The sequence below is a fragment of the Peromyscus leucopus genome, chromosome 2 (genome assembly GCF_004664715.2).
Source record: "Peromyscus leucopus breed LL Stock chromosome 2, UCI_PerLeu_2.1, whole genome shotgun sequence".
NCBI lineage: Eukaryota > Metazoa > Chordata > Mammalia > Rodentia > Cricetidae > Peromyscus > Peromyscus leucopus.
In genome coordinates, this window is record NC_051064.1 from 82,058,785 (window position 1) to 82,071,326 (window position 12,542).

General features: G+C 40.2%; 1 protein-coding gene across 3 annotated transcripts in view; it reads left to right on the forward strand.

Annotated features, from left to right (window-relative positions):
• Kdm4c (lysine demethylase 4C) overlaps window positions 1–9,978 on the forward strand; it is a 196,988-nt gene extending 187,010 nt beyond the window's left edge. For 2 of the 3 annotated variants that reach the window (XM_028873964.2, XM_028873965.2), the window contains 2 exons: window positions 2,523–2,615; window positions 8,931–9,977. In XM_028873964.2, coding sequence (XP_028729797.1) covers window positions 2,523–2,615; window positions 8,931–9,107 — 270 coding nt within the window. In that variant the 3' untranslated portion in view covers window positions 9,108–9,977. Of the gene's footprint in view, window positions 1–2,522; window positions 2,616–8,930 lie in introns of all 3 variants that reach the window. The other variant, XM_028873963.1, reaches the window with a different exon arrangement.
• Window positions 9,979–12,542: the final 2,564 nt, after the last annotated feature.

Here is a 12,542-nt window from a genome sequence, read left to right on the forward strand (position 1 = left end):
TATATGCTCTAAAGAGATAAGGGGTAAATATAATAAGATTAAGGGCCTTTTTAAAAGCTATATGGAAATCTAGTATAGGGGTGTGTGTGTGTGTGTGTGTGTGTGTGTGTGTGTGTGTGTGTGTGTATAAGTGTGTATAAAAATGGAGTAATCTTGTAATGGGGGAGACAGTATTCAAACTAGACACCTTAAAACCACCATGTAAAGACACCAGTCACAAAGTCAAGCATCCACTGTCAGGAATTGGTTACATCTTGTCAAGTCATTGGCCAAAGGGGACCCAGAGACACCTGACACACACTAGCATCGCAGGCTATGGTCAAAGCTATTGGTTATTTTCCACAACCTGATAGTCAGACTCTATTGATAAAGATGAAGAAATTGCCGAGCAGTGGTGGCGCACACCTTTAATCTCAGCACTCGGGAGGCAGAGCCAGGTGGACCCTGTGAGTTGAGGCCAGCCTGGGCTACCAAGTGAGTTCCAGGAGACGTGCAAAGCTACACAGAGAAACCCTGTTCGGGGGGGGGGGGGGGCAGATAAAGAAATTGAGTCAGTGCCCAGCTGGAAGCCTCGCCCCTACTCAATAGCATTCATGATGCTGAAAGGTACTCTTCGCACTACCAGAGAAAAATAATCATAAATATCATCCAGGTACAAACCCTGTGACTTAGAACAGCAACATCCTGCCTGCAAGATATTCTGATGCAACAATGACACAAATGTTCTGGGAGTAACTGACCGATTTTCACCTGACACTGCTAAAGTGGCTAAAATTCTGAGACTAGATAGGTCATGGACCTAGGGGAAAACCTGCTACTACTATCCTACTAAAGGCCCGTAGCAATAAAATGACCCCTGTTGACATATCGCTATACCCATCAAGCAAAGCCTCACTAATCGTTATCAGAGTAGCTTCTTGCTGTAGATGACAATTAACACAGAGACCCACAACAGGACAATGTGCAGAGAGCGAGCGACTTCGGAGTACTCAGGGAGAGTAGAGTGTCTCTACAGTGAGGAAGAAATGATGCTTTTTGTTCTTGTGCAGTAATCTTCCCAGATAAATAACTTCAAGTTCTCATAGAGCATCAGCTCTTAACTTTCTGTTTTAAAATACTTTTTAAAGTTAGTATGCAACGTAATGGATTTTATTATGCCATTTTATGGAAATATGCCAATACACTGTATTTTTATCCCCCCCCCCCCTCCTCTCTTCTGCTTTTTTGTCTCTTTCATCCCTCCAAAGAACCCTCTTTTGGTGTTATGCCTTATGTGTTCCATTGCCCTTTCTCCTCTGTTCCCCCATTCCTTTAAGATATCCTCTTTATCTATCATGGTCCCCTTTCAATTTTTACCAGACATAATGCACATCAGACATAAATAAATTTAAATCTAGGATATGCAGTATTTGTCGTCTTGAGTGTGGGTTTCTTTGTTTAAGACAATAATGTCCAGTTTCACCCATTCTCCTAGAAATGGCATAATTTTATTGTATTTATAATGAATAAATCCCTTCTTATGTATTTACATTTTCTTTGTTTGCTGATGGATATCTAGTGTGGTTCTATTTCTTCAGTATTTTGAATGGTACACAAATAAACATTGATGTGCAAGTATCTCTGTGGTATGTTAACTTAGTCCTGCAGAGATGCACCCAGGAATGGTGTGCATACAGGAATGGCAGTTGTGCTTTTAGTTTTGTAAGGAGCATCTCTACTGATTCCCACACTGGCTGTTCCAATTGAGAGTTCTACCAACAGTGGATAAGGGTCTTCCTTTCCCCCCATCCTCACCAGCATTTGTTGTTTGTGGTTTGCTTGATAATAACCATTCTGAGTAGAAAAGAATCTCAGAGCAGTTTTCATTTGCATTTTCTGGATATCTGGAAATATTCAAGTATTTATTGAACATTTATATTGGTCTGAGGCTAGCCTGGTCACCTCACTAGCCCATTTACTGACTAGAGGATTTGGGGGTGGTTTTTTCATTTGCTTTGGGTTTCGTTTGTTTGTTTTGTTGTTTAATTTTTGTAGTTCTTTGTTTATTCTGGATATTAAATTTCCATGTGCTACTCAGTTACTTTTTTCTCATTTTTGTAGGCCATTGCCTTTCTGGTGGTTATTTCTCTTAAAAAAGATATGGCACTGACCAAACACACCCCATCTTAACGCTAAGTTTGCTACTTTTCTGAGAAATCATCTGATCAGCCCAGTTTTTGTTGTTGTTGGTTGGTTGGTTGGTTGGTTGGGGGGGGCGGGGCAGATAAAGATTTCATAGCTCATATTTCAAGTCTGTTCTGTTCAACAGTTTTGACTGTTTCTCAGCCAGCTTTGTTCTTAGTTGGATAAGAAAAAAATGCTCTTCTAACAACCCTGATTTTGGCTGGTTCTGTATTTGCTCTTTTACAGTCCTTTACTCTGTTTGTTTACTTGATTTTTTTGCATAGTTAATTGGAACTCTTGAGAAATAGTCAATACTCTTTCGGTTTTACTACATACCACAATGCCTTATGTTTCTTTAGGTTGAATTTGAAGATGGATCCCAGATAGCAATGAAGAGAGAAGACATATACACTTTAGATGAAGAGTTACCCAAGAGGGTAAAGGCTCGCTTTGTAAGTGCAAATGACAAGTGCTACTTAGGGACCCACCTCAGTGAAGTTCTCATCCTCTCTATGCTTTCCCAGTTCTAAAAGAAAACAACCTTGGGCTTTTGGTTAATTTTGAAGAAAGCCAAAGTAACTTTTCCCTTGTTGTAACTCAATTTGGACAGAAAGAGGAAAACCAGTGTGCTTACTTTTCTTCTGATGAGATCAAAAGACAGTTCTTTGTGTTAAATTTTATTGACATACCATAATGGTTATTAAACTTGTCCTTTGTACAAAGCTCTGGGGACAAATAAATATAAAATTAAGATATTCACTCTTGTTAGTGGAAGCTACATTAAAAGTATTTGACAGTAGATTAAAGAGAGTCAGCGTTAGAAAATGGTCTCTGGTAACCTTATCATGTATTACTGAAGTTCTGTGTCACACACTGATGTTTGTGTCTAAGTTCTCACAACATAGCAAAGCCAGAATAATAGTAGTGGGAATACTAAAAGAGGTATAACAAATACATATATGTATGTGTGTATATATACATATATATATATATATTTCAAGTCCAGTGCATACCACTAAATAATGACATCTATTTTCCTCATTTAGAATCTTAACTGTTGCCTCTCTGATAAGATAAGTTGTAAAAAGAGTAGTCTTTTGAATAAACTTAACTCTCTTTCATACATTCTTATGATTATGTCCTCTTACAGTGACAGAGTTATGAGAGATTATTTACTTATTTTGGAAGCCAAGGGCTTATTTAAGTGGCACATTGAGTATTCAGTTCTTCTTTTGTGGGTGAGATCCTGGTGGCAGAGGAGGCACAGCAGTGTGTACAGTTCCCTCAGCTGCACCTCCAGAGGAGGGACCTCAAAGTAAAAGTGAAGAGAAGAGAGAACATCAGCACTGTTGTTCACCTAATGAGGTAGGAGGTACACAGGAGACCTGCCTACAGTCTAAGAACATCTTAATTTAAAAACAAAGAACAGATTAGCCACCAGATAATAACTGTGAGCAAAGAGAAAATTAAGTGCACCTCTTGTAGAGACTAAGTCTCCTAAAGCCAGAATAACTTATCAGTGTTTTAAAATCCTGGAACCTGGAGCTAGAGGATGGTTTTGCAGAGGACCTGGTTGTGGTTTCCTGCACCACACCCACATGGCATCTTATAACTGTGGGTAACCCCAGTTCCAGAGTATCCAACACCATCTTCTGTCCTCTACAGGCATTGTACACGTATGCAGGCAAAACACTCATACACCCAAAATAAAAACAAGTCTTAAAAGACACTGAAGTCTCTCAAGAAAACCTGAAAATGTTTTTTTTGTTTGTTTTTTAAGAAATTTTTTATTCATTTTACATATCAACCACAGATCCCCCCACTCATTCCTTCCTGCCTCCCAGCCTTCTCCCCCTCAACCCACAATTCATTCCCTACTATGAAAAGGTAAAGCCTCCCCTGGGGAGCCAGCAAAGCCTGTTACATTCAGTTGAGGCAGGTCCAAGCCCCTCCCCCTGCTGTGCATGGTGCCTCACCATAGGTAGTGGGCTCCAGCACCAAGGATAGAGCCTGATCCCACTGCCAGGAGCAGAAACCAAGCTACACAACTGTCTTGTTTGTGCAGAGGGCCTAGTCCAGTCCCATGGAGGCTCCACAGCTGTTGGTTAAAAGTTCATGAGTTCCCACTAGATTGGAAAACCTAAAAATGTTAGAGATGACTGCCCCTCCGTCTATAGCCGCATCTTCCCTGAAAATGTTAGAGATGACCGCCCCTCAGTCTGTAGCCACATCTTCTCTTGGCTCTCCTTTCCCCCTCCCTGTTTTGTTTTGTTTTTAACTTTTATTAGCCCATGAAGATTTGGGTAGGAAAAGAGTAGGAAACCTTCTGAAAGTCTTTTGGTTTTCTGATGTATGTGTAGCTACTGTGCCCACTGCTAAATTGATTCTTAGAGTTTTCACATTTATGTTTCTTAAGAATTCACTTTCTCCTCTAGATATAGATAATCTCTTTATTCCATGGTAGATATGGTCTTGATTCCATGATGCCTTCTTTGGTATTTTTATTTGAACAAGGCGCCTAGATGTCATTTTGTATAGTGGGTTCTCAGAGAATACTTTTAAAAAAAAAAAAAAAAAAAAAAAACCTGGGTTTTTTGTTTTGTTTAGTTCTAGTTTTGAAACATGTCCATATGTAAGCTAAGCTAGCCTTTAATTCACTGTGAGGTCAAGGATATCTTTGAATTTCTGGTCCTCCTCATGCACCCTCCCATGTGCTGGGATTATTAACTGTGCCACATGTCTGATTTCTCTAAGAACACTTTAACTTAAAATGCACTGAATTCAGTCCAGTATGCCCAGCAGCTGAGCCTAGTAGGAAATACTTCAGAAGCTGCAGCCCTGGCCTCTTCTTTTGTTACTGGGTCAAAGACTCCTATACCTTTCAGTCAGTAACCTGCCTTTCCTTCAGGTGGGTGTCTAGCTTACTGGTTATTAGGTTGTCTCTGCAGGGCTGATATACTTTTCCAGCTGGGGAGACACATCTAATTGGAAAGTTCATTGATAGAAGATATTTTATGGTTAGAGAATTATTTTGGTTTGAGGAAGATTGATAAGTGTAGCAGGAATCTTAAAAGGTCTTATTAATAAAAACAAACCCAAGGCCAGTTATTGGGGTGAATGATGGAAGATCAGAGAAGCAGAAACAGGCCACAGCTACCTCACCTTGCCAATTCCTCAGCTGATCCTGTTTCCTCAGACTGGAAGCTTCTGAGTCCTCATCCAAATGGATCTCAGCCGAACTGCTGCTCAAAAGCCTTTAGGTTTAACCAGCCAAAAGCTTCTAGTTTCTGGTCTTCATGCCTTATGTACCTTTTTGCTTTCTGCCATCACTTTCTGGGATTAAAGGCTCACTTTGTGAGATTAAAGGCGTGAGTCACCATGCCTAACTGTTTCCAATGATCCTATGGAATGCTAGGATTAAAGGCATGAGTGCCACCATTTTCTAGCCTCTGTATCTAGTGACTGTTCTGTTCTCTGTCCCCAGATAAGTTTATTAGGGTGCACAATATTTTGGTGAACACAATACCACCGCATTATCATTGGGAGTTCACTTTTTAGTGACTTTGCCTTCCTTAGATTCTTCTGACTTGGGGAGAAATGTTTTAGGAGAGTCAGCCAGCCACCTAATGACTTGTGCTGGGTTCATTTGTACTGTCTTCAGAAACAGCCCATTACCTTTTATTGTCTCATAGAGTAACCATGGTAACCATTGCATAGTTAACTAGAGCTCCTGGTAAATTGACTTTACTATTGTGTTTAAGAGGCTGACTTCTGCTGTTTCTGCACAGTGGCAATACTTTCATAGATGTTTTATTTCCTCTTTTGATAACATTAACACTTATAAAAGTGAAATGTAAGTCAGAGGAAGTGCTTTCCAAGAATTACTGAAACAGTGTTTTCTCCAAATGACAGAGAGAACCAACCAATTCACAACTTCTAAGTTTCCTTCCTAAATGAAATATGACACTTTCTAGGGAACCCATAGAATGCCTGGCAATCTGCATATCTGTCTCATGAGCTGGTAGGCAGAAAATATACACAGCTGCCAACTTGAACCAGTTCCAATTTCCAGGCTTCCTTATTTCTGCTCTCATATTTTTTTCTTCATTGTTTTTCACAATGGAACATGTGTTTTCAACTCCTAAGAGTCTATTTTGTTACCAACCTGAAATATACTGTGTGCTATCATTAGAAGTCATACACCTAACTTAAACCAATGGAGAATATAAATGAAAGTTTTCCTGTGTCTCACCCAGTCCATAGCCACTTAGACCCAAGTAAATACACACAGGCTTATATTAATTAAAACTGGCCATTCGCTCAGGCTAACTACTGACTAGCTCTTACACTTAAACTCAGCCCATTTCTGTTAATATATATGTCTCTATGTGTTCCATGGCTTTACCTGTGTGCCATTACATGCTGCTCCCTGGACAGTGGACTGGTGTCTCCTGACTCAGCCTTCCTCTTCCCAGAATCCTCCTTGTCTGCTTATCCCACCTATACTTCCTGTCTGGCTACTGGCCAATCAGCGTTTTATTAAACCAGTGTAAAAAAGCATTATTCCACAGCATTTCCTCTTTTCTGTTTAATTAAAAAGGAAGGTTTTAACTTTAACATAGTAAGGAAGGCTGAGTCAGGAGATGCCAGCCCACAATCCAGGGAGCAGCATGTAATGGCATACAGGTAAAGCCACAAAACACGTAGAGACATAAGTCAGTAGTTAGCCTGACCTAACAACCAAACAGTTTTAATTAATATAAGCCTGTGTATGTTTACTTGGGTCTGAGTGGCTGCAGACCAGGTGGGACACAAGAAAACTTCTAGTTACAGGAGAACATATTCTAGATTGCAAAACATTAGGGAATCAGAACTGAAATTCATGTTTTAGTGTAGACTCTGGGCTTGCCCTTTACCTGAGTATCTCAGCAATAGCCTGCACTTTTCACTAAGCACGTACTGATCAATAATTGAGTTCCACAACTATTACTTAGTGCTGGGACATACAGCATTTGCTTTGCAGTTCCTAATATCCTTTACCTTAAGGAACACTTGATGGGAAGAACATTGCCTGTCCTTACATTCATGTTCAGGGCTCACAGGAACCTCCAGCTTTCCTGTGGCAGAGATTCTTCCATGGAAGGAAAACTTTCTGTTCCAGACAGAAAGCATGAGACTCTGTGCCAGTAAAATGAAGTTCAGAATGTAAAATTTAATCTTTTTAGAGGAGGAAGTAGAATTTGCTAGGTTGTAAAGGTCTGGCCTTAGGAATGTGCAGGTCATCTTGAGGGCAGGTAAAAGATGAAAAGATTACGGACAGGCACATATATGTAGCCTTCTGTAATCATTTAATGAGGGTGGTTTTAGAGAGCTTGTTTTCTAGTGGATTAATGGGAGATAGATTGGGACTGCTGCATTTATTGCAGTGCTTCAAAAGGAGAAGTCAGAGACCCTGCATACAAGATCATAATGTCTTCATGGAAGAGACCTCCTGACAGGGTGGGGATAATAGGGATTCCATGGTACCATTAAATTTTGGACAGATAAGCATGGTATTGGCATTTAGGAAATTTAAGAAGGGCAGTGATGGAGGAAGAAGCCTTTGAGGCCTGCTTTTTACAGGTTAATTAGGAGGGCATCTGAAGCAGTCTGACATGCCTACTGGGCAGGGTACTTGCAGGCTTTGATGCACAAGATCTAAGCCGAAGTGAGAAATGCAATCATTATCTTTGGAGTGGATGCAGGTATTGAAGCCAAGTCAGTTGAGCAGATAAGACGGCAAATTCCTAGAGCATAAAAATCAACAAATAGGTGGCCAGTGAAGTAGTTAAGCAACAGAAAACTGTTGTAGGAATTGGGAACTAGGCATTTAACCACACTAACTTCAGGAGATGGGGAGCGGGGCAAAGGAATAAAGAATAGTATTCAGAAGGAATTAAGAGTGACTGTTGACACCTCTCCCCCCCCCCCAAAAAAAAAAAAAGGTTGAGCAGAAGCCAAGTGGAAATGGAAGCTGGGAAAGTATTTTGATGTAAAGCCTATAACTCCCATTCTAAAGGGAATGACAGATTGTTCTGGAGCTATCATGCTTGGTCATGACTCAGAACATATGTTTACTATAACCAAAATTCCATATTACGACATGGAACCAGTTTCATGAAATTTTATAGTTTTACAAGACAAAGTCATAGGCAAGTTTAAAATACATTAGTGGGAACGTAAGAGGTATATAGCTAGATGGGGAAGCTTTGCTGTAGGCCCACAATACTATCTGATGACATAGTTAGCTTTTTGGTTGGTGGGAGCTAGTGGTCTGATAAGTTCATAGATTCCCTAACGGTCATAAGATGTTACTTCCACCACAGACATGGGCAAGACATGCCTGTTCTGAAAGGCTTGAACTAGTGATTGGCCTTTATGCCTGCAGCATTCCAATCTTTCTACAGTAATAACTCAAATTCTAACCAGTCAATAAGTCTCTAGAGACCTAGCTTCTTTTGAGGAGTTTTCATTTACAGCCGACTCAAAATGAGATTTTAATTTCGCTTTTGTTTGGGGGAAGCACCTTGATGGTAGAGAAATTAGGACTAAATGGAGCCACAGGTGTCTGCCATATGGCCTGTGTGAGAACTAGCTGTTGAACTCTAAAAATCTATGAGTAAATTCCTTCTATACTATGGCAGATCCCAGCCTGTCCCCTACCTCAGCTAAAAGAACCAGATCGGTCTAGTGTTTCTGTACTCAATAATATACCCTTCTGCATTCAGTCCACAGCTTCTGACATGCGATTTGAAGACACATTTTATGGGACAGATGTAATCCAAGGAGAGAGAAAGAGGCAAAGAGTACTGAGCTCCAGGCTTAAGAACGAGTATGTGGATGATCCTGTGTACCGCACTTTCCTGAAGAGTTCTTTCCAGAAGAAGTGTCAGAAGAGACAATAGTTGATAACCTGCTGCAGCCATAAAGCAGCTCACACCGGAAGAGGGAAGACAAAGGGACAGTCTTGGGGTATGCACTGGGACAGGTGACTGGGTGCTTCTCTGGCATTGGTAATAGATAAGGCTTCCAGAGTTTGCCTACCAAACAACCAGGGAAGACGTTGATTCTGCAATCTAATCACTCCCTCAGTCATTTATTTGACCCCAAAGAATATTCCGAAGTGATAGGAAATGACAGTGAATGGCCCACTAGATAGAACTCGTGCCAGAGGAGAGGGGGTTACCTCTCTGTGGCTCGGGTCCCTCCTCAGGGAACATATATGGAAGCTCCTCTCGCCCAGCTCCTTTTAGTGAAAGCCTCACCACCCAAGAGGGAGGGTGATAATTTATGTATTTTCCACAGTCAGGGAAAGACTCTCACTCACATTTGTTTTAAGTGGCAGTTTTTATAAAACATTTTTAAAACACAAATGGCATGAATGGTAATGGGATTTACCTATGTGCTATCTGTATTCCCTTGTACAGAACTTTTCCATTTTTTTTATATTATTACTTTTGATTGTGTCTGAAAACTGAGTTGGCCTTTGTAAAGAGGAAAATTTTTGCTCTTGAAGAGGAATTCATATGAAGTCTATGGGAATTTTATATATTTACAGAGGAAAAATCTGGGTATGATATTTTGAACACTTCACAATTCCTGTTCTGAATAGATATTTATAAATTATATATTTCTTTCATTATGTGTTTGTAAAAATTAGAATTTAAATAAATATACTTAATGCATAGTTTTGAACTAATGTAATATGATTTTTCTTTGCAAAACAACCTGGAAATGTACTAGTATTTAAAAATTAAAATCTGTTTTCTCCTGTCCTGTCTTCTGTCTTGGCTTATTTGTCCATGTTTAAGGCAGTAGATAAATGAGCTTTAGAGCAGGTGTGGTGCTCCAGACACCTAAGCTCTTGAGAGACTGTTGTCTGTCAGTTTCCTCTAAATTGAAACACCCCCTCCAAGAGGGAGGGACTGCTCTGAAACTCTGAAGGTAAACAGAAAGTTACATGTCTCTAAAAGTGCAAACTGGGAATATTCTCAAAGGCCCCTTATCAGCTTCATCAGTAAAGAGCTCCTTGGCAAGGAGACTTCGACCAACCAAGAGCATCTCAGGATTGTCTTCCTATAAACTGTGCAGAAAGCTCCAGGATTGCAGCTTTTTGTTCATACAGCTACTTTTGAGATATCCGTCTTGATAAGTAACTCCTCACTTAAACTCCTTTTAAAACTCATTGTTTTGCCAAGATGTATGTATACATTGGTCTGTTGTGAGTTCCCTTTCTGGGACGAATATCTGTATATATGTATGTATATGGTGTGTACATGATGGGTGTATGAGTGTGTGTGTGTGTGTGTGTGTGTGTGTGTGTGTGTGCCTGTGGAATCTTCCCAGGAAAAGTCTATCACACAATAGGCTGAGGCAGGTTGATTTTGAGTTCAAGTCCAATCTATGCTATGGCAAAAACTCCATCTCAAAAAATCAAAACCAGAGAAAAACAGATGCTATTGATGAACTCTCAAGATCTTTTGTAGGCCAGGCTTTCCAGACCCTCCTTTCATAGCTGAGCACCTTCATGGGATTATCACAAGAGAAAGTACCATCAGCATGTTCCCAGCACCAGCTGAGTTATGATCCTCTCTTCTAGACTTTTAATGATCTGAGTCTCTTCGGTATGGAGCATTTTTTTTTTTTTTTTTTTTTTTTTTTTTTAGTTTCCTGGCCCCTGGTTACCACCAGAAGGAACTTTGAGAGTCTCAAGTTACCCTCCTCATTTGTTTACAAATAAATGAAAGACTGGCAAGGAAAGATTGCCCCAAAAGCGCACATAACAGTTTGCCCACTGAAAAGGCAACATTTAGTTTGCTTTATAGGTCTTGAAGTTGTGCTGGACTTGGCTTTAGCTAATTTACAACTCCTTCCTGTGCCTCCCAATAAGGTAGGCCAGGTATAGTCTCACAGAAACAAGAGAGACAGGAGGGCAGGTAGGCCCAAATGAAGTTCATTTCAGTCCTAAGTGAGGAGTCTGGATGCACAAAATCCCAGAATCATGGATTGATGGGAAACTGAACCATTTCAGGACAAAGGGTACAGTGTCTCCTGTTACTGGGGAGAGAGTGAAGTACCAAACCAGCAATGACAGCCACAACTAAAACAGTGTTCATTTTCTGGAGTGACTCATGGGATGATCTCAAAGTGGAGAAAACCCACCAAACTAATTTCACAAGGATTGCCACTCCACTTTCTCTGCTGGTATAATGTTATTTATTTTGCCTTATCGGGTTATCAAGCTTGAGTTTTCTGTTTTTAGGTTTTAAATCAAACTGACCTACTCCTTTCCCAATAGGCCAGGAAAGTAGGCCTGTGTAAGACATTAAGAGGAATTAATCAAAATAGGATCATTTTGTTCTGTAACAAACAGTTTGCCTGTCAGCAAGATTTCTGATTGGCTGCCAAAGGGAGAAAATGTGCAGTCCTTTGTGATCTCAGACATAGCTGTTCTTTACGGTCTCATTTAAGTAATGTTCATTCCTATAACTAAGAACAGCTGTATATTGCCTTTGCAAAGTCCTGGCCACAGATAGACTTGCCATGGAAATTAGTACGTTTGTTTACTATGTTCGTCATAAAGTAGCTATTGGCTCTGTCACTAGACAGAACATTCAAGCTTTTCACATATTGTAGGACACCTCAATTGTAATTTTAATTTCAGTGCAATACACTAAACTGCACGTTCAGTGTGTACATGTAGCACAAAATCAGTTAAAGTCCTAGCAATTTATAAATTGCTTAGCTGTGACAAGTCTACTGTAACACTAATTGCAAGCCCTTTCTCTGGTGGTTAAGATCTTGGTAAAGCTGGTTGGCATATTTCACAATATTTAATTTTTTTGTGTGTGCTTAAAATGAGGGCCATGTGATCACTGTCAGTTGAATTTTTCTTTTTAATTCAACTAGAGAGAAACTGAGACAAAACGTCTGTTGAAATGCCACATGACTTCTCAGAATATGTTATGAATTCCCACTAGTTATAGACAGAGTACACAAATATGTAGGAGGAAATGGGTGGGAAGCAAGTGCTGCTGCATATGTATTGTGGCACTGGGTGTTCCTTTTGTCTTTCAGTAAAAGGGCTCTGAAGTGAAACAGTCTTTATCTCGGGGTTAAAATATAAGGAAGCCCCATGAACTCAAATGGTAAGGTATTCTCAATACAGGCACTCACAAGACTCACGGCTACCAAGTTTCTGAATTCAATGTTTGTTCAGTCATCTAAAATGTCACGCATCCTCTCACCCAACAGCTTGTAGGGGCATGTATACCACTCTAGCTGACTTTGTGAACTGGGGAAGTGGGGCCTAAAAGTGAGGCAGACTTCTCATGCAGAAG